At 36.9% G+C, this 23,556-nt stretch overlaps 1 protein-coding gene across 1 annotated transcript in view; it reads left to right on the top strand.

Moving 5' to 3' along the window:
- Nucleotides 1–23,556, top strand: part of LOC108757574 (zinc finger protein 608) — a 141,718-nt gene that overhangs the window by 108,162 nt on the left and 10,000 nt on the right. Inside the window, exons 3-4 of the mRNA XM_018502035.1 lie at nt 7,771–7,894; nt 22,933–23,555. Coding sequence (XP_018357537.1) covers nt 7,771–7,894; nt 22,933–23,555 — 747 coding nt within the window. The remainder of the gene's footprint in view (nt 1–7,770; nt 7,895–22,932; nt 23,556) is intronic.

Genomic DNA, 23,556 nt, shown 5'->3' with positions numbered 1-23,556 from the left:
ATTTTTAGAATCAAAATTGTGTGAATAAGTATTTCAGAAATATTAAAAGAATAGATATAATACTTTGCATAAATATTTTTAAAAAAGAAAACTTTAAAGAAGAGAGCCATGGCCTCCATAGCCTTCTTGTGGATCCGCTTGTGTGTATGAACGTAACTACTCGCACTGAGTAACCGCGCGTGTGTATGTGTGTGTGTGTTTGCGTGAGCATAGCCACCCACATGCTAAAATATGCAAGTGCATACACACAAGTGCAACCGGTGTTCAAGCACGAGGCAAACGCACGTGCGTGCGTCTCTCTTTTATCATTTCACAACTGCCGGCGATCCGTGCGATTGTTCCTCCGCAAATTGCATTCTAGACAATCCAAGAGAAGAGGCGGCGCGCGGTTATCGTCGGTGATAACGATCGCTGTCGACCGACAAAGACAGGGATACCACGTGTCACTTAACCCTTCCCGTCTCTAGATTACTCCTTCCCTTGATTTTACGATCGTGCCAAGTATGTTACGAAACGAGACATTAACTACAGGTGAGATTTAACTCAGATTGAGATAAGTGGTTATCTCAATTCGAACACGTGGATAGACGTTAATGTATGAGCAAGTTGTAGAAGCGGTGTCAGCGTGTGCCTTTATTTCGAAATAAATAAATTATAATGAATCGATTAACGCGCTAGAAGTGTAAAGCGCATTTTTATCGGCTGTACATAATATAGGTACACATATATAGTAAATGTAAAAAGAATTTGTATAGAGGAGATATCTTTTTTAAAAACCTTTTTAGAAAGTAAATATTAATTACTTATTTGTAATATATGTATATGATAATGTGTTCTATTCTAATATAAATAAAAAAACTTCATGGAAATGATCATATTTATAACCTTAGAATTAAGCTAAATTTCTCGACTGTTCGAATACTTTTTCCAAGTAATACAATTTTTTATTTTTGCTTATTATTAGATTTCTTATTAAGATAATGTATAATCTATTTTATTCTTTGTTAATAAGTTGCTAATTAATATTTACTTTTTATATGAGGAAAGTTTTTTTAAGAAGCTCCTTATACAATTGTAATGTACATATATACACGAATACTTTGTACACTTACTGTATACATATTCATGTAGATATGTTAATGAACAAATTGTACAAGCGTGTTTGTATGTATCTTTATTTCGAAATAATTTATTAGCACGCTAGAAGTATAAAATGTATTTTTATCGAGGATATATAATAAATATATACATACATTCGTGTACAGACGTTAATGTATGTACAAATTGGACAAGCGTGTCAACACGTGTCTTTATTTCGAAATAAATTATAATGAATCGATTAGTGTGCTAGAAATATAAAGCGCACTTTTTTATCGGTGACATATAACAACATATACATACGTATTCGTGTGCAGACACATACTCGTATAATACTTTACCGTGTATGCTATATCTTTAGCAGTCGACGTACACTTCAGAAGTTCCAACATCAATTTTCTTGATTGCTATACTCGATACCAGACTTTTGTCTAGTATAGTAGCTACTACATTGTGAGTTGCATCGTGAATGATTGATCACCCTAAAGGAATTTAATGAAGAAACCATTATAGCGGGAAATGTACAATAATAGCGAAGTATCGTAGGGAAAATATTGTAGTGGCGTGTTTCTAAATGTTCCGATGGTAGATCTAACGGACGCTATGATATTCTCATAAACGATTCCCAATTTACACAGCGGTAGTTTCTTTATTCGATATTTGTATTCAATATTCCATCACGATAACTAACATTCCGCTCTACCTATCCGCCAATTTTATCGAAGTGACTGCGATAATGGACAACGTTTTCCCGCGCTATATTATTTTCGCCGTTGCAATTTATTATACTATCCATCTAGCCGTCAATTTTACTGCGATAATGGTGCCGACGAGTATAAAGCGACGGCCGCGTCGGTCGATCCTGTGTAACATTGACGTGCTCGAAAGCGCGCCAGAAATTCACGATTGCGCTTTTCGTTTTCTCGGGAAATACGCGCGAACGGGAATTCCATTTTAACTCTCGAAACGTTAAAAAGAATCGTTCGATCGCGCCAGTGCGCATGATGTCGATATACAATCACATGCACTGATGAGAGCTCTCTAAAATGCATATCGCACGCGTATCTAGTTGTTCCTTTGACTTTTCAGTTTTATTCACTTACTTTTTGTGATGATTCGTATTGCATCATTCTTAATTTTTTTTTTAATTTCTGGCCGATTACTTCAACTGTCAATATTCGTATTCCATTTAAAGACCTTTTATAATCAGAGTTTAAATATGAACTGTGTTTTGTATCTCTATATAGTCTGCATCGCAAATTTAGAAGTGACTATAATATACATGTATAATTAGTTTTCCATGTAAAAATAACATTGTATTACATGTTTAAGATGTGTAACTCCATTTTTTGTACGCAATATAGTGTGTTATTTTTACACGGAAAACTAATCACACATATATATTGTAGTTTTTTTTACACGTATGAATTTGTAGTGTTTTATTTTAGCAAAATCACGTGAGAGACATATATTTATTATCTCTTTCTTTTTCTCTCTCAAGAGTTGTTGAAATGGAACAATCAAAAGTGGCTGTTTCATGTTTTTACTGATTAGATAGTTTCTCTAGAGTAAGTATACTTATTTCGATTTGCTTTTATATTCTACTTAACATTAGCTGTTTGAACTTCTGATTAGGGACTGAATGTCATTTTATCAAGTCTAACTTAATAAGATTTCTAGCTGATTGTTAATAATTATTCCGCGTTTTTACTTTAATCTACAAGGAATAGTCTTAGCAGCCCTTAGATGATCAATATTATTACCTAATATTTAAAATATTGTACATTGTTATTGATTTGTCTACATTGAACCTCTAGATTTTGTTTATTTTAAATAGTTTAAAAAAGATCTATAATATTGTACAAAATAATTCTACAATAATATTGAAAGAGTAGGGACCCCAAAGCGTCAGTTTTATTCCCGCTTTTCCGCACGATTGCGTTGCACGCATCACAAACCCTACAATCTTTACGAGTCTCGCGACAACATTCTTTTTTAAATATTTCTCGTTTTGTGCGTAGGATTATTCGTTGCAGTCCACAGTACCAGAGCAAAAACGCGGAATAATTAACGATCCAGCTAGGAATCTTATTAAATCAAGAGAAATAAAGATTAAAACGGCATTGCTAAAATGAATTGGCATCGTGTTTACCTGGAATGCGAATTTAAATAAAGCTATTAAAAATTTTCTAGCAACAAATTGTGCCAACATCGAGGATATATCAAGTGATAAAATGAGATTATCTATCTTTTTAATATTCCTAATGAAAACATTCCTAATTTCAAACGAGCCATGAAATTATTATTACGTTATTCATCGTTCTCTTATTTATTGTTAAATGTTTTTGTGACATTTCTTTAAAACAGTATCGACATCTCTGCATTATTGAAACTTTGACAGCGGTTTTTTCTCTGACATCCGTCGAATAACGACACGATGTCGTTTCTCTTTATTGTCACGACAGGCTGCGCGAGCTCGTTGGTAATGTTTCGATGTATTTCCTTCCTCTCGCAAGCTGTCGCATCTCGCGTTTCACAGCTGTCCTTCCGCATCGCCGACTTGTCGTCGTCGTCATCGTCATCGTTGTCGTCGCTGTCGTCGTCGTCGTCGTAACACGGCAAAATAGTTTCGCGCCAGAACAATGCCACGATTACGTCGGTCCGTGTGCATTGTACATTATGAGAGGTAACGCGCGCGTCGCGCTTCTGTAATTATGGAAACCAAGCATAAACTCCGCGATTTGCATTTCAAACTACCATTGTAATCTCGGGCCCGACAGACGGCCGCATGCTCGTTCCTCTGTGCTTTTACCTACCTACCTACCTACCTATCTATCTACCGCCCTTACCCTTTCGCCGTAGAATATTCCGAAATTGCCTCTCTTATTTTCAATCATGGATCCCCCTACCAATTTAGAGTTAGTTCTTTCTGAACGAAAATACGAAGGCACGAATAGCCTTAAAGTGCAGTTCAGCGAAATTAAAGGATTTATGAGAAAGGATTTTAATTTTGTAAAGATAATGAAATACTTTAGAGGAGAAGGTAGTATTACGGCACTCTTTTTACATTTCATGTAATAGCTTGTATTAAATTTTAATAACTGATATTTAAATTGAAAACTTAATGATTACGTTCGTTAAAGTATTGTCCGATTCTAGACTCAAAGTTACGAATCATTTATTAAGATACTATTTATAAAAATGTAGTGACTGCATAATGGCTCGAAGAGAAACAGGAATGGTAATGTGGCCTTTTATAAAAATTAATTTAAATAACTAGTCTTGTAAAAAAATAAACAGTAGGTATTTGGTTACAAACAAAAAAGTAAAATATTGCAAAACGTATATACGTATTCATAACTTCTTCCATATGTAAGTTGCTCAATATTGAAAATCTATAGTACGTATAATATATTTTCTAAAATTTTTAGAGTGAATTGTCACTCTTAAAGAGATTGAGCTTTTTTTTAAGACTGATTTAATTTTTACTGTTTAGAATGAGATTCCACTCCAAAGAATTTTGAAAATAAATTTTAGATAAATACTAGGCAATCAATTTATATAGAATGATTATTTTAACAAAACTACATGAAACAAGGCTCAATTCGATAAAAATCAAATAAATTAATTCGTCCGGAAGTAATCTGGAATTTACCACCTAATAATAGCGAGAATAATAAGAGGGGCCATTATATCTATACTAATTATTATACCGCCTTCTCCTCTATTATTTCTCATTTTATTACAAACCTCGTGTGGGTATTTGGCATTAAAAATCGTAAATCAACTGCATTCTACCGTTGAGAGCATTTCATAAATTTATCAAAAAAGATGAAGAGAGATGCAACGAATCACGAATATTTTGTACATGCATGCGGATCCATTCGCGCACGCTGTCACTCATTTTCTCGATTATCCACGTTAATGCGTTTCGACGCATTCAGCCAACCCGCCTGTAAACGCGTTTCCGGCGCAAATTTTATTCCACAGCGAAACGCCGCCGAAGCGATAACGCCGATAAATTCGTCTGGATTAATATACAGCACGCATGTAGATATTGAAGCTATCTAAAGGTCGATTCCATTCGTGAATCGATATAACTTTCGATAGTATACAAAGTTAAATAAAATGTCAAAAATAAAATAAATAATTCCGTTGTTTCTAGCCGATCGATGATTCAAGTAATCGAGCTCTGCTGTCGATTTTATGCCTACGAGGAATTGTGTTATTGCGAGAATGCTCCTGGGGATTTATAACGGATTTATCGAGCGGACATATGGCTTTGTATGTCGTTTGAAAATCCGTTCCGCGAAAGCAGATATTAATATCGAACGACGGGTATATCGGTGACATTTAAATCCCACAGGGTGAATAAATGAAAAATTTGTAACAGCGCGCCGCGACGTCGATATTCCGATATATCGCGAAAAAGTTACGCCCGCGTTACCCAAAATTGCGCTGCTAATTAACGCGTTAATTATGCGCGGCATCACTAATTGCTCTCAAAGCCCCAACCGCGCGACGATTTTGTTTTCCGAAATGGAAATTTGTTTGCATCGAGCCGCGAAAATTACCGCGACCAGCAGAGCGCATTCATTCAGCAGACATCTCGCTAATTGCTTTTAAACCCGCAACAAACCGGCTCACGGTTGCGTTTCCATATTATCCTATATTTATATGTTTAAGTGCGTGCATATACATATGAAAATGTATTGCATATAATAATAAAAGCGGTAAATAATATAACAGCGTATAATAATAACTGCTAAATAAAATAGCGGTACTCCATCGTTAATGATAGTAATGGTAACGATAAAAATGATATAGATTCGAGTTATATCTAGATGAATTTATTTATATTGTTGCATCGCGCAACATAATAAGCCGTATTTATCTGACGTCGTATAAATATGCTTTTTAATACTCATGAAAATAAGAGGCAAACATGTTTAATGGAAATAAAAATATTTGCAATAAAATTTGTGAAGGAGGGGCAGAGGAAATTTTATCACGCGGTCGAGATCCTGTAAAATGCGATCTGTCCCGCGGGCGTAAATCAGAATTGATAGCGCCGTGTGCTATATATCCGTATATATAGGAGAATGACGTGTTCGTCAATTTCCAGCAACACGGTAGGTGTGCGGAAACGTTATGCGAATATCAACTCTCGGCGCTTTCGCCGGGGGTCGCGCGTTTCTATTTGCAAGCGCCGGTGTAAACGCGCCGATGGCAGAACCGCGTTTCCCAGTTCGGCGAAATATTGGCCGCGCGGCCGGGCGGCCGGGCGGATATTTCCATAAACAGCGAGAGCGGGTGACACGGAGGGAGTGTACGATCGACGTTAATTGGGACCTCCTCCAATTGCTTTTATATCCTCGGCTGCGTTTCGTCGCGCCTCGAGGCCACTCGGCCGCCGCGGCCAACCCGGGATGCATTTTCCGCGCGCGCGCGCGCGCGTCCAGCGCGACCGGGATTACATCGATTTCCGAAATGAATGGCGAAGCGATACTCTCTCTCTCTCGTCGCCGCGTACGGCGGTATTTCGTGACAGCCCGACCCGATATTTTTGAAAAGCCCGAGAGATATATATACTGTACGATGACTCGTTAACACCTTGTCGAAATCGTCGCGCAACGGTCATGTCGGCGCGGAACGGTCGTGCACTGTGTATTACGCCAGCCAGAATACACCGTAAATGTATGGACTGAAAAATGTATATTTTCACGTCGAAAGACACCATATATACGCGACGGATTTTATGTCGCGTTGCTCAACTGTGAAGAGTGAATGAATTGAATTAAACGTATGAGAGGTACACAGCAGAGCCGCGCGAAAATATTCGAGCGGTCTCTCGAAACAGACGTTTATTAGACATTAATATCACGCATTCGCCATGAGATAGTTCATGGATCTAACGGATCGTTAGTTAGCATCCTCATCGCTCAGTCATGCTATCGCTCTTGATAGCCATTCTCGTGTCGTAGTTAGAATGCAGGTCCCTGGGCGTCACGGGGACCGCTTCGTAGTTAGAATGACAAGTCCCTGGACATACGAGACTATCTCAATCTAATTACGAACAATATACATTGTCTGTCTCCTACGTTTGCATTAGAGAGTTAATACAAACAGCAGTATCCTCGATAAAATACTTTTCAAAATAAATTAATCATCAGGAAGAAATTAGCTTTTAATCGCTGAAAATCGTTGTTAAAATATTTATTATTTATACATTAAGATAATAAATTTACACGGAGAGAATGATTTTGCTGAAATATCTAAAAGTTTATCTAAATATGGATTTGAAAATAATTTATTAGTTAAAAGTATCAAAATAATTATATGTAGGAAGCTCAAACATATAATGAGTAATAATAAAATATTCTAAAAGGTTTTAACACTCCAGCACTCAGCTTGGACGTTCCAATAACTATTTTTATGGTGTGTGTCCATAACAAATTTATTTTCAAATCTGTATCTAGCTAAATTTTTATATTTTTTTAGCCAAACCATTCTTTTTGTGCATGGTACAATCTTCATGTTATAGATTATTTCACGCGGCTTTGTTTCACGCGGGCGAAATTTTGACGAATGCGATACATATCGATGCTGCGTGTCATACATGTGACATGTGACAACATGGTGGCTCACCGTTCGTCGAACTTTCTGTTGCAGGACATGTCCGACGTATGCGTTGGGACCAGCGTGGGGACCATCACGGAACCAGAGTGTTTGGGGCCCTGTGAGCCCGGTACCTCCGTCACCCTCGAGGGCATCGTTTGGCACGAGACCGAAGGAGGTAAGAACCTCGTTACAGCTTAATTCGCCCATTTGCCTTGGCATACTCCGCCACCTTGGACCTCCGACCTTCTTGTTATCCCCTTAGCTTCCTCTTAGTTACAGAGGATTAGGGAGCGAAATTAATCCTAGAACGATAGCACTGATTTAGCGAACGAAGCATTGATTTTTAATACTCTCTTAATTGACAATTATAATCAATCGATAAAACGACAATCTTGTTCTTCATCGGAAAACCGTATTTTTACACAAATTGATTTTATATTAATTTCTACTTATTAGTTTTACATTAATTTCTGTATATTGTTGATCTTCTTTTGATGTATTTTAATTGTCATATTGCACTTAATGGATCTGTAATTAATGATAAATGAAATAATATTAATTTTAAATGATAATTTTACATGTAATTTCAAATCATGTGTTTTTCATGCAAGAGTCAGTCGAATGCAGAAAATTTAATTACAATTAATTCTATTTGATATCTGAAAAGAGTATAACAGAGATAACATTTCTATTTTCACATCCTGCTACAATTATTTAATGATATTCTTGAATAAATTATCTACCGACCGATCTACTTTATTATTTTATCCAATGAAAATGATATGTTTTTTTTTTTCATTAAAGAAACGTATTTTTATATACAAATTGCGATTTCATACAATTAATGCAATTTACTTAATCTTTCTTCTAGCAATATATAAAATCGTAAAAATACATGCCTGACCGCTTTTCTCAAACTCTTCGAATATTAAATTAACAATCTATCCAGTTGTAATTAATTTGTTAAAAATACGAACGATTTAACTGTTAATGTTAACAGACATTGGTAAAATACGAAGAATTTGCATTTAGACCATTAATGATTCATGTATATTCCCAGTATTCGCTTGTCAAATTTGCTCCCATCAAATTTACCCTGTTATTGCTCCAGGCTCTTCGGATAAAGTCATACACATTGCTTATTGATTCATCGAATTTCTGCAATTCGCTGAATAACAGTAATAACACTAATGGCACCGCATACAAAGTCTGCGTTATTATTATGGAAATCACCGTCGTAAGGGAGTTATACGATCGCATCTTCTATCGTTCAACGTAAAATCAGCGCGTCTACCGCCCACTTGTTTTCCCGGGATATTAAATAATATCGAGCATCGTTAGAGTTGTTATACAAAATGATGTTCACCGTTAGCGATGCGTATAAATGAGGAGAGCAGTATAGGAAACAGGATCCCCGCTCGCGTCGCGATTTTCCTTGCGCTATAATAACGAGCAATAATTGTGCGAGAAAGGATTACAGGCGCCACTTTTCTCCAGTGGATATAAAGCATTTATTTCATTATACATTCAACTGAACAAGATAATAATTTGTGCAACGTTCACTAGCAGAAATTACTCGCCTCGTTACATTTCCTGGTCGTATAAAATTTTTGCATTAACTGTAACTTCCGGTTTTATCGGTAATATAAATATAATATTTTTTTTTTTTTTTTGATAAATGTAATTAAATGTACAGATATCCCTCTACGTACGATTACTTCGAATTTCCAACCGGTAAACGCTAAGAATTAAAAAGAGACGAAGAGAGTATGCGTGTGTATGTATACACTGTAAAAAATAAAATGTTAATTTAACTTTAATAATGTTTAGTGGACTTTCTGATACATGCAAAAATGTTAAAATTAACATTTTTGTGTTTATTTTAACATTTTTTCATATTTCAGAAAGTCCACTAAACGTTTTTAAATTAAAATTAACATTTTATTTTTTTACAGAAAATCCACTTGTACGTATTTAAGTTAAAAATAATATTTTATTTTTCCAGTGTATGTACATATCTACACATATATAAAAAAAAGTTGAATATATTGTGTGTAACAATTGAATTGAGATTAAAGTGACTCTACATTGGTCGTTTTCTAGCAAGGATACAGTGTAACACAGTGAATTGTCACATTTTTATTGTTTGCCGACGTTAAATAAGAATAAAATGATTCACTATGTTACACTGTATTCTTATTAAAAAATGCCCATTGGCCGAAATGGATATTAACTTACTTTTTTACGTAATCTTGAAATTATTTATGTCCTTATGGTTATTAATACAAATATTATTACTAAAAGAAAAAGAAAAACAATAGATATGATTACGATCAATTCTACCTACGATCTTAAACCTACGATTGAAGTCTCGGAAAACCCGTAAAATAAAAGGATACTTGTAATATCTCAAGCGTCGAATATTACTCGAAATATTTCCTGGTATTTTTATAATTTTCGTACATTTTGAAACGATGTTGACTTCCATACATTCACATGACAAACGTCACAGACAAATAATTAAATAAAGGGCCCAATTATGGAGACATGAATATTGTATTCCTTGGTGAATGTAAGACGGGTCTACATTATCGTGAAGATTAAATGAAAAGCTAATTACTAACTGAACAGTCTTCGAAGTTGATAGCAATCGAGAGTAAAAATAAAACAGAACTTCTTGTTCGTGGATTAACTTCGAGCAGGTTTTCATCGAAACTTGATTTATTTTTATTATGTAATCGAGATTCTGATCTTCGGATTTCATTAATTCCATTAGCCGGAGTTAATAAATGATTGACAGAATCGACAGATGATCTAGTTGTTACAGTCATTCTCATAGAATCGCGCGAATAAATAATAACCACTGTCGTTGTGGTTATCGATAAAATAAAAATCGTCTCGTGTCGATTGAAAATAACTAGCACCGATGATCAATCAATCGTTTGCCCCGGGTAAACATTCGGAGAGCACCGATGTAATAGGAATAGCACTCGATCGATCTTGTTGCTGCTCGAACGATTCGGGGTTATAAATATTCGTCCGATATTCCGCCGGCCGGAAAAGTCGGGTAAATAAAAGCGTGTTGCAATCCCGGCATCATTATTTCGTTTGCCGAGATCAATCAACCGCGATCGTGTAATTGTAATGTATACAGAACTGCGACACTTTGTATTTTATTCGTATAATTTCAATTTATTTATTCATTCATTCTTTTTGAAAAATATTTTAAATATTTCTTTTCAATTTTTTATTTTGTTTAAAAAGAGGTATGATTGTAAAAAAACGTGATCGCGCGCTCTTGTCCAGACTAATTTAGCGCAACGTTACACCGAAATATTGCACTGTCACGCCGCACCGGAGTATTTTCACGAGTAATGAGTGTGATTAGACAAACGCGGATAAACTACGTAATTGGATCGCCCGCAAGCTTATTAAGACCATTTCGACAGTTAAAGTAGCGGTAACTCGATAACGATCACGTTTGCGCGAAGTAATGCAGATTAATTTATCCGGGTTTAAGCTTTCATGCTTGTTAACATACGTTCCATAGCTTAACATTCGCCATTGTTTTACAACTCATACGCGTCGCTAAGCTGACTCGCTAATTCGCCAGCTGCAAAACGCACTGGCTGGTTGCGTGCGACGTGTGGAATAATGTAATAATAACATAGAGTGTTGATAGAGAAAATATTTAAATATTCAACAATATTCCGATATATATATATATATATATATATATACGAGTATGTGCGTGTGTGTGTAGAAAACCCTAATGGACATATTTCTTCGTTATTTCATGCTTTAATGAAAAAGTATGGAACGCTTTTAATAAATTATGCGACTCTACTACTATATAGTTAGTGTTAATATATCAGAAAGGAAATGTCATTCTAGAAAAATTAATAATGCGTTTCAAATTTATTTCGGTAACCTTTGCTGAATTCTGTAAATTCATGAATATTGAAATTTGATTTGATTGATAATTGTATTTAAAAAATTATCACGTCATTTTTTTTTATCGAAAAACATCAACTAATTTGATTCCTTATAATTTATTGAAAATACATTACGCTGTTTCGAGAAGCTATTTTTATCTTTTACGTGAAAATTTTTTTAAATTTACAATATATACACCAAAAATATTTCGCTTGGCAGCGTATTTCGATCGAAACTTTATTTTTCTACGACCACTGCTAGCCTGAATGTTTATTAATGCTTTTTCTTTCTTATCACTCGCTGTATAATAATGAGTTGCGATATAATAATACGATATAATAATGCGCCGCGACTTGACTCGCACGCGAGATAAAAACTGATGTACGTAGAATGAAATTAAAACAAAAGTGCCGGGAGACGCTCTTCAGCGGAATAATTAATTTTACCGCGAGCTAACGTAATTAATACCAATTTCGCTAATAGATCGTTCCTCCTGGGAAAGCCTCCTGAGTTCTATTCGTCGCATGCTTCAACGATTTCTTCGTAATACGATTAAAGCGATCTGCGGAAATTATAAAGAAAGCCGCACGCTACAAGAGTACACGCGAACACTTCGCTCCGTTCTCATCATACCTTCTTTTACATTCGTGACAAAACGTGACGGCTGCGCATAATACATGCTCATGAATACAAATAAATTTTACAATATCATTCAAACGTATAGGATACCCCAGAATTATCGCTCATTCTTTAAGCGAAGTACATGAAATTCATTCTCTTCGTCGTACAAAGGTTCTTTTTGTAACGTCAAAAAGTGACATGAAACAATGTATGAAATGTGACGCACAAGATGTACCCACGAAATGATAAAAGTATAATTATTGTCCATGGAATGAAATCGATGAAGGTCTGTTCGCATGCGATACGCAAGATCCCGCCAACCGTTTTCCGACAGGCCTGCAATTAGTTTTACCCGAATCCTCGAATTCTCGAATTCTCGAATTCTCGAACCACACTCGAGCGTGCAACGCGGGCACACGCAACCGCCGTACGCCTGTGCATGCCGTGCGGTAAGCTCCGCGTGCACACAAAAGCGCGTGTTTCGCACACGTCGACGGACAATACGTACACACACGCGCGTATATGTGTATGTACATGCCCGGCTGATACAACACGGGTAAGGTAGCTTGTCAGACAGGTATTATATGCCGCGGTCGTGGTTGTCGTCGGGTTAAACTACATCGTGACTCCCCGGCTGCTCTTCCCTCTTCCACTCTTTGTCTTTTTCTCTCTCTCTCTCTCTCTCTCTCTCTCTCTCTCTCTCTCTCTCTCTCCCTTTCTATCTTTTTCTTCTCATCCTTTTCTCGTACGTTCTTCGTGCTTTTCCCCTCTTCTTTTCTCTACGATACCAAAGGTCCACTTTATGATCGTTCCCTCGAAGGCGGTCGAATCGAGTAGCTGTTTTTCATCGTTGGATCCCCTCGCGAAGTAAGGATAAATGAAGGGCCATTATGTGAAAGGAGCCAAACGCTTCCACGTCAAAACTGAGAAATGGACTTTCAAAGTTTTCTAAAGGGAAAAATGTGCTCTCTCCGCCGTGACGGTAATTCGTAGAATTCTAATGTAAAGTTTAATCTACTTAATAAACGACTGCCTTGAAATATAAGTGCCTTAAGCTCGAAGTAGATAAAACCGGCGGTACCTTTTATATAAAAACAGCATCGAAAGCGTGCATTTATGTACGTTTTCAACGACTGTTTTTGTTGCTTCAAATTTACGCACGAGGAAACAAATAGATGAATAATACACGAATACATATCCGGTAAAGTTATTTTTAGTTTAAATTAATTCTAACGGTGATTACACTGAAAGATATAAACGAGATGAAATGTTTATAAAGCACGCAACGCATTAAATAACATCAAGTTATATTTTCTGGAGTGATATTTCATTTGAGCTGACGCATCATTGCAATCTCAGAAACATCTGTGAGATTGTTTTTTTTTTTTTTTGTTATTGTTGCTTTGTTCGCCATCGAAAGAATAAACGACGCGGTGAAGCTAGACGCGAAAGGGAGTTCCTAAATGGCCGTTCATAATGGCAGATTAGGAAGTCCATAAATTCGTCGAATTCCCAATTGAATGGCCGACCAATCTGTCCGAGCCTCTCTGCCATCCATCCAAGTTTTATTACTTTCGTCGTTCGCTGCTGATATCCTGCTGCTACATCCTTTCACCTCCCGCTCTCCGCCCTCCACTCTCCTCTCGCATCCCCATAACTCTTCAATCGCCCTTCACCCCTTTTTCTCTCTCTTTCTCTCGTTCGACTCGCCTCGTCTTCTTCTACCTCTTTTCATCTCCTTGTTATTCCTCTTCTCTTTACTCTTTAGCCGGTTCCATCTTTGACTCCCGGCGAGATACAAGAAAAAGATATGAGAGAGAGAGTGAGAGAGAGAGAGAGAGAGGAGAGAAAAAAGAGAGAAAGAGAGCTCTACCAACGTGTTATATCGACGAGAGAAATAAAACATCAACGGAATCTCGAGCACGTCTGTTCTGGTTTCGTGGCTGCTGCCTCTTCGCGCCGCTTTACTTTATAGCAAATTTATCCGCTCTGCCTTCCATTTCCGTTCCTTCGAGACTTCTCACCTCTGTCGCAATCGTGATCATGTTTATAAATGTAATAGTCGCGTGACGAGAAAATCTTAGTAATATATATATGAATAGCTACCGGAAATCTCAGGAACTTTGAAAAAAAAAACATTTACAATTTTACTTTACAGAAACGTGCATTTTTATAATTAAATGGGAAAAACAGGGTTTCATCATTTATCTTTTTTTCTTGAAGCTTAATTCGTTAGAAGCTTTTTATCGCCAATCTTTAATTAAAGAGGAACAAGTAGTTTTCCCTGATACTTTCGTTGAGGAAGAATCGATTTCATATCGATTAAAGGGTCTTCAATGTCATTCAATGATTTCGCGACAGCCGTGTACTTCCACGATATGTCAAATGCAAATTGAATTTGTCAATTCGCATCCTTCCTTCGTGAAATCCATGTCTCGTGCTCCGTATTATCGCCCTAACGAGACGACACGTCGTCGATTCGCTCATAATAAGCACATTAAGATCCCCTCCTGAGAAATTTTCCTGGGAAGCGAGCGGTTAAAAAGACGGGCGATTTTTTTCGCGTGTACGCGAGCCACGCGTCCTCGGTAATTATGTAAGGCATTCGACACACGTGGATAAGCAAACGAAGTGAAACGAGTTATATTTGCAGGCTGCACGCGCGCGCGACAACGACTCGCGTCGCTCGCCCTCCTCGATCGGCCTCGATTTGCATCTCCCGCTTTATAAACGCGGCGCATTAATAATTCCGCGAAGCTAACAGGTTAATCTCCAGCAATAAATGTCATATGCGCAAATGTGTAATTATGCGTGCATGCGCGTGTAACTAATGACCGGCGATCGGCCGACAGAAGTACTAAACCGCCGATAACTCGTATCGCGATAACACGCATTTTCGTTGCGTGTAACGTCCACACTGTGGACATAATCACCCTCAAATTGAGCAAATCTTTTTTATCCAATTTTTATTTTATCTTATTTTAATTTAATAAATTTTTGATCTTTTTTAATATTTCGATATTCAATATTTTTATTTTAATTCCAATTAATATTTTAATATTAACCTTTTATTCTACATTTTTTTCGTTATTTTGATGAAGTTAAAAAGAAAAAATGAAAATTAAAAATCGCTTCTCTTGAACTTTAGTACGAAAATATAATGTTTATAGTTTAATTTTAAAACCCATTATTTTACTTCCGTATTTTGACTTTTTGATGTTAGATATAGGATGAAAAAGTTATTGAAGTATTTATATCCATTAAGGATCTTGATTCGTGTAATATCTCATGAGCACGTTCTGGACATCTTGTACAGAAAAGCATTACGCGAGATTGTGAGAAGACTACACGAACGAGCCACTAATGCAATTACAGGTACCACCGTGAGCGAGGTGTGTATCGTAAAGGCGTCTATCTCCCATCGGACCTGGTTTTGTCGATGTCAGGGTAGTTTAGTTGGATCACAGAGACGTTGATGAAAGGATGCTTGTCAGAGACGCGACGGGGCGGGCACGGAGCAGGAGACGGGATAGGAAGGATGAGAGACGTGAGAAGTGAGGGGAGAGAGAAAGAGAGAAGCCTCTCCCATGGAGGGAAGCTAGAGTTATACAGCTTGTTATCGATCTTTGGAACATCTCTCGCTTCACCTCGACGGAATCCTGCTCTTGCTCCTTCTTAGGTCTTCTCTTCCTCCTCCTTGTACAATCTGCTCTTCCTATCTCATCTACTGTGAATGTCACTTTTTCTCAGTTGCAGGCTCTTTATGAATTTCAAGTATCTACTCGTTTATAAAAATTGAGTGATAAATATATTATCATAAAAATACATTTGTGAACTTTAATCTTTTTAATTTTCTCTTGATACTTTCTATTTACGGTTTTATTTACTCGAGAGGTTTAATTTATCAAAATTCTTTAATATATTAAGTTTTGCATGTAAGAAAAGATGACAGATTATTATATTGAGTTGCATAAATAATAGCAGTTTCCATATTGTTATGAAAATGAAAGGTAAATTTTTTAATATAATATTTATTTCAATCAATGAATAATTTCCATTATTTTTTATGATTGTATTTCATTTTTCTATGAAATTAAATACACTCGACTTATAAAATCCTGGTTTTGAAATTAAAATGTCACGGAGACATTTTGTAATAACATCTATATTACTCAAATTTTTTCCATCAAGATGAGTCTATAACAAACGAAATAGATAATAGTCAGGAATTATGTCTGAAGAATATGAAAGATGGTTAAGAATTTCCCAATTAAACTTTAAGTTTTGTTGGGTCGTTTTGCTACATAGAATCTGGCATTATCTTGATAGAATTATTACCTTTCTATTGACCAGGTATTTCGCTGGCAGTATCTCTTTTAATTTCTCTAATTGCAAGTAATAACAATCAGCGATAATTGTCTCGTTCGATTTTAAAAATTTATAATAGATTACATCCTTAGAGATCAATTTAACACAATACGATATTCTTTTGTAATTCTGTTTTTGGGGTCAGCAGTAATCTTTCATTTAGATACCGTCATGATCTTTTTTGTTACATTGTCATAGGAGACTTTCTCATCTCCTGTGACCATACAGTCCAGACAACATTCCCTTTTTTGACGAGAAAGTAACGAAATGCAGGCCAATAATCTAGCCAAACAAGAGTCGTTTACAATCCGGCATATTTAATCTCATAAAAAGATAGAATACAATCATAGAAAAAAAAGTCACATAATAAAAATTATACCATATTGAAATTCCAATAAATATTATATTTAAAATTCTGTCTTTTATTTCATAACAATAAAATAGTCATCATTTATGCATCAATTCGATATTACTTCATGTTTATTGGATCATACGGTACAATTGATATCGACATGCATTGTTAAAGAAATTTTATACAATAAATTGAATGTCGGAAGATATCGGGAAGAAAGGATTCGATTCTATGATGCATATCTTTTTCCACTTCTTCCATCTAAGGTTCTTGAATACATCTCGATTTTGAAAGACCTCCGCCGTCGAGACTGCGAGCTCTCTGAAGCCGAAAGAAAATCCACTTATTTCCAGACTGATCTCAGTCGATGTTGTCTCCGGGCGCCACAGGCAACCGCCATTCGGTGAGGACAAATAACGCTGCCCCGTGATTTCACGTTTCGCCTGGCAGCTGCATCGCTTCGTTCCGCTTCGCTCTGCTTTGCGAACTTTATCGAGCGCGCGATATCGTCGGTGTATCATCTGACCGCAACGTAACTATTAATCCCTTCCACACACGCAAACATAGTCTATCACACACACACACACACACACACACACACACACACACACACATCACGCGCGCGCGCACTCACAGTTAAATGTATATGTACATACATACATATATATTTGTAATATTTTAAAAATATTTTAAATAAAATTTATAAATGTTTTGTATTATTTGAAAATATCCAATATAAAATTTAATTTTTGTTTTACTTGAATTTTATTTTTGATTAAATTTTGAGTTAAAAAAATATTCAATTTTTAGCTTCAATTTCGATAGGCTCCAACAAATAATAAAGTTTATTATTAAAAATTATAAGAGACATACGTTTCGACTTTTTCACATCAGGCCATCTTCAGTGTCTGTCGAAATGGTGAACTAAGATAGAAATCTGCCGATTATACAACAATTAACAAAAAAAGGGAGTTATAAATTATACCATATATATGAGAATCTTTTTATACATATGAATGGTACTGAACATGGAGTCGCACTATCGAAGATTCATCAACATCATTATACGAATACGTTGCGTCTATAGAATGTACTATTGATAAGGCGGACATTGGAACACATTGTTAAATGTTTGCGTAATACTAATTTATTTGATGAATTACACTGAAGATGGCCTGATGCGAAAAGGTCGAAATGTCTTATCATTTTTAATAATAAATGTCAACTTTATTATTTTTATTTTAATATTGTAAATACACTGTACTAAGTATCAACAACTTAGTTGATACTAAATATCAACTACCGGCTTGGTTCCGTAGCCTTGTTATTACGTATTGTTAAAATATTCATCTAATAAAATGATTGGTACACTAAAAATTATCGTGTTTCCGGCGATTAGACGGTGAGCAGATGCTGTAAACAACATGTCGAAAAACCATTCTGACGTTTCCTTTATTTATTTGCGTTTGTCAAGCAGCGCTTAACAACGATTTTTCTCCGCTAAAATGCTAATCCGTCAAAATCGGATTTGACGTGAAATGTGCACGATCTCCCTGAAAGTTTAATGCTTCCCTCGGTACATTGATGAACGAGACACCTGCCTCTCTCGAGTACCGGAAGAGACTTCCGTATGATGAGTTTTTGGTAGGAGGAAAAATCCGCGCTGTACCGAAAGCCAATCTCTCGTTTTAGCAACGATCGCGATTGTTGTCATTCGGAGGACGGCTAACGCCGGACGTGATTTCACGTGACAGCTGTTATGACGCCAAGAGAGCTCTCCTCAGCATCGAGATATCGCAATTGCAATGATATCGCCAGAGAAGAGATTAACTCGTTTTATGGCGTGGCTACGAAGGCTTTTTTTCTTCCTCATCCTCGTGCGGTTCTTCTTCCCTCCGTGTTTCCTTCGACCGCAAATCTCCCGTTTCGGAAAAGAGCTCCTTTATCGTCCACCGACTTTCAGGAAGAGAAAACCCAAGTCGGCGACGGTGACGCCTGCGTCTCTTTGCAGCAAACGAGCAACGGACAAATAATAATGCTTGGATGTGACTTTGCGAGCAGCTGCCGCGATCGCAATCTCTTCGGGGCGAACCGTGCGATTATTCGTTTACTGTGTCGCGGGAAATTCTATTAACTCTAGGAATAGTCGACCGCGAGGCCAAATGTGAAACTTAAAGATGAACTCGTTTAATAGCTATTATTATGTTAGACAGCATCATAAGAGACTACATTGTGAGAAAATATCACGAAAGACGAAAACACATCAGGCGGTCAGTTTTAATTTTTATTCATATTTTAATAATTTTTTCTATTTTGCTTTTTCTTATAGTAAAACCAAAAGAATGAGCAAGTATAGATGCAGCAAAACTATTAATTATAGATGCTGCAAAAATCTAGAATTTTTGGAGAATTTTTTTTATCCTTAAAAATCAGGGATGGAAATTTATCGGACATGAAGAATTTTTGGAATTTTACTTTTAAATTTAAATTCTGTATTTCTGAAAATATTAGTTTTTGATCTTTTTTCTTTGATAATGCAAAATGTTTACAATTAGTTAGCAATAAGTACAGTACGCACATCTGCGCATGTTCACGTACATTTTCGCCACGCATATTTTTTTTTTAAATCAGGATGACAGTAGAAAATAATACAGTAGTTTACTGATACTATTTTGTAGTAAGTCTTCTCCCTAAACTATCCTGTAAATTTCGCTCTAATTATAGAAAATGATGTATAGTCTCGCATTCTACTAATTCCTGTGTTTCATAAATTTCCTTTATATTTTTTATTTGAAAGTTTCTTACACTCCAATTTATTTCAAAAGAAGAATTTGTATTGAAAGAGTCTCTAATCTTACCTAGAATTTTGAATAAAAAATCTGGAAAATTTAAGAAAATGAAGCACGACATGATTATATTTTACTTTTTTGACTTTCAAAGATTTATTTGATTTTATTTTTTATATCACACATATATATTTATTTATTACGTTACTTATGTGCCATTTAATGTAGCCTTTTAATAACCTTTTTCTATTATTATATTTTCATCCAATCTTCAATCAATTTCATTCAATCTTCAAATTAAAAAAAAAATATATATATATATATAATACAATATATTCTTAATTATATTTATATCATTAATTTATTTTTGCTCTAATTATTACTGAAAAAAAAAAGATTTCGTGTGTTTGAAACACGTTCTTTTTTTTTATTTATAATAAACTATTTTTTGTCATATCTATACTTGTTTATTTCTTTGGCTATTTACTTTACTATATCGCGTTGCATAATACGAGCATGTATAATATATATATATTTCTTTTTTTTACTAATTTTTTTATGTAATAGTTTTGTTCCAAACTCATTAAAAGTAATTACTTATTAAAAGTGAAATGTATATTGACGTGAAATCGAATGTCTCTTCAAATTATTAGAGGGTAATTTGGTCATTTATCCCTCATTCGACCATTGTCTGGGTTCGCATAGAAGTACACATGACAGAAGAAAAATAAAAGGAAGTAACGTTAGTCTGAGGGGAAACGAGGCTTGGAAGTAGATGGGATGAAAAGGCGCATAACGGGGGTGAAATGCACGGATTTATCATCATCCCCTGGTGCTCGCCCATACGTTTATCTTCCGCAGCAAATGGGAATGACGTCGATGCGCGAGGGGACGACTCAATCAACCAAAATGCCCCGAGGTTTCTGCCGCGTGGCGAGAAAGAAGGGAAAAGAGGAACAGAGCGAAATGAGAAGCACGTCGCGGGGTGAAGAAAGGAGCAACGAGACATCTCGTCTCGCCCTCGAGACAGGAGAGAAAAAGAGCGAGACGTGTGTCTGACAGATGGAGGAGAAACACGGTGTCATGTGGCTTTTAGGAACTACGGTCGTCTTGGAACTTCCGCTGTTTTTATTGTTCTCTTTATGCACGCCTCTATTTTTCCCCCCGAACGCGGCTCGTTCCTTTATTTTCGGTTCTCGATTCATGATCAGAGTTCGCGAAGAGGGAGCCAGCCCACAGATGCAAACGACGAGCCTCGTTTCGGCGATCTTCCACGGACGTTTTCATTCCGGAGGTATCTATTTTTAAACGGTATCCCATCGGGGAGAGAATCACCTTCTAAAGAAAGAGTTAATCCCAGCGATGAAAATAAAGAATTCTTTCTTGTCTATGGACTCAGCTCCATCTCCGGCTGATATTACGCATTTAAAATATCTTTTCTCTCAAATTTCACGGTTTAAAAAGAGCGATCTCTCTTAGGTTTCTTTTTTTTAACTTTATAATTAATATTTTCACAATGCGAAGCATTGGACAACGTTTCAAGAACAATGTTTAGGAGATGCTGGAGCGACGGTCGAGTTTAATCAACGTTGACAAAACAGATTTTTTATTCCAAAGTAAAACATAATGTATACCAAGTAAAACATTAAATAAAATTTTACATACATTTCTTGCTCTGTTGTATCCTGTATATCGCATGAATACAAAATAATGTACATTCATATTTACTTCTTTAATTTATTTCACTACACAAGCTTCAAAATTACAATTTGAAGGTCTCATTATATTCTTATACATTATTTAAATGTGGGAAACTACTTTTTGTTTGAATAGATACTTTGGAATTATTATTTATATCATGTGAAAAGATGTCCTACGTGATAACATGAACTCTAATTTACCTTTTTTTTTGTTTTTTACACAGGTTTGTAGTTTCCCACAGCTATTTGTTTTCCCACAGCTTTTTTCTTTTATTTTAGAGAAAGATTTTTTATTTTGTATAAAAAAACAAAGAAAAAGTACGAAATGCGCGTTTCGTCGGTATTACAGATGATTCCAGCATCCCCATAACAGTCTCATTATTTTAAAAGAGCGACCTTTCTTCTTTCTTTTTTTAGCTTTATAATTAATACTTTCACTACGCGAAGCAACATTCTACTTGGCGTTCACAACTAACACTTGATAAACAACAAGAATGAAATTCTGAAAGCAAGCGTCAAATGGAAACGCAACCCAAGAACAACGTTAATGTAAAACTATCCCTTTCGCTCACTCGAAGATCACGTCGTTCGTTCCCCGAAGCTTTGACATTTGAATCTGGTGCGGCGTCCCGCGGTGCCGATTCGATTTACGCCGACTCTCCCTATTACGCGAACGCGAAAGTAATTTAGCCGCGCACTTTGTATGGAACACGGGAGTTCCGCGGCCGAGAACACCTGCAGCATCATCGTCGAGATCACCTGCGAAACGTCGCGTTTTCTTGCACGTGCACAGGCGAGATATTTTCAATTAGCAGCGCTGATCGCGCAAGAACGAAGAGCCGTGAGGAGGAAAAGAAGGAAACAGACGCGAGTTAGCTCGTCTGCAGGTTGCCACGAAACTTATTACGCGATGAAACTGCTCGAGGGGCCCCCGGGGGTTAAAGCCGCCGTATTTTAGGACCGGTTTTTCCTTCGCCGTAGCTTTACGCGTTGTTCCGTCAGCAAAACGATATACACAGTCGTATTTCTTTGTCCAACACGAGATTCTCGTCGCCTTCTTTTTTCTTCATTTATTTCTCTTACTCGAAACCGAATTGCTTTGAGCGTTACGCCAAGTTGTGACATGCATAAGTTTTTGTTTAATCAGAAATTACTGATAAATGACCGCCTTCAGCAGAACGTTGATTTTGCAACCGTTGAAAGTTTTCTTTGTTGAGATAGGACTATTCCTCTAGATCTAAAAGCATAATTCAATCAGAATTCAAAAATTCTCTAATCGTACTTGGAATTTTGAACAAAAATATTTGGAATTTTTAGGGATTTTTTAATGAGATTTTAGTAAACATTCAGGCAGGTCAAACTTGGTATAAAAGATTATAAGACGGTTATGAGGCTTGAAGGAATCGCTTCTACCGATCATTATGATCAAGATATTTTCTCTCTGTCGCAGGTGTACTAGTGGTAAATGTTACGTGGAGGGGTAAGACGTACGTCGGGACGTTGCTGGACTGCACGCGTCATGACTGGGCGCCACCACGTTTCTGTGACTCGCCAACTAGCGACCTGGATGCCCGCACGCCTAAGGGCCGCGGTAAGCGCGGCCGCGCCGCGGCCAACTCCACGCCTGGCAACGACCTGAGCAACTTCACGGAGACGAGGAGTTCCGTGCACAGTAAACTGCGCAACGGCGGCAAGGGTCGCCGGGGTGCACAGGGTTCACCTGCGGCTAGTCCAAGCCCAGCGGCATTTGTGCCGCCACGACCGGATCCGGCGGCGAAGCGGAAGTCGCGCGGACCCGAGGAGGAGCAGGACAAGAACAAGCGACGGGCGCCGCCACCGACGCCACCCAGCGGTTCACCACCTGCTAGTCCAGTATTGCTCGAATGTCCCGAGCCGAACTGCAGTAAAAAGTACAAACACATTAACGGACTCAAGTACCACCAGAGCCACGCGCATGGCTCCGCTGACGACGATGACACCAAGGAAGGTATCACCAGTATGTCGGAAAATGATGAGAGTAATATCGAAGCACCAAGCCCTGCCACGCCAGTGAAGTCGCCGGCGGACAAGCCTG

This window comes from Trachymyrmex cornetzi, unplaced genomic scaffold (assembly GCF_001594075.2).
Source record: "Trachymyrmex cornetzi isolate Tcor2-1 unplaced genomic scaffold, Tcor1.1 scaffold147, whole genome shotgun sequence".
Lineage (NCBI taxonomy): Eukaryota > Metazoa > Arthropoda > Insecta > Hymenoptera > Formicidae > Trachymyrmex > Trachymyrmex cornetzi.
Note: the sequence above shows the minus strand (reverse complement) of the source record. Positions and strands in the feature narration are given on the sequence as shown.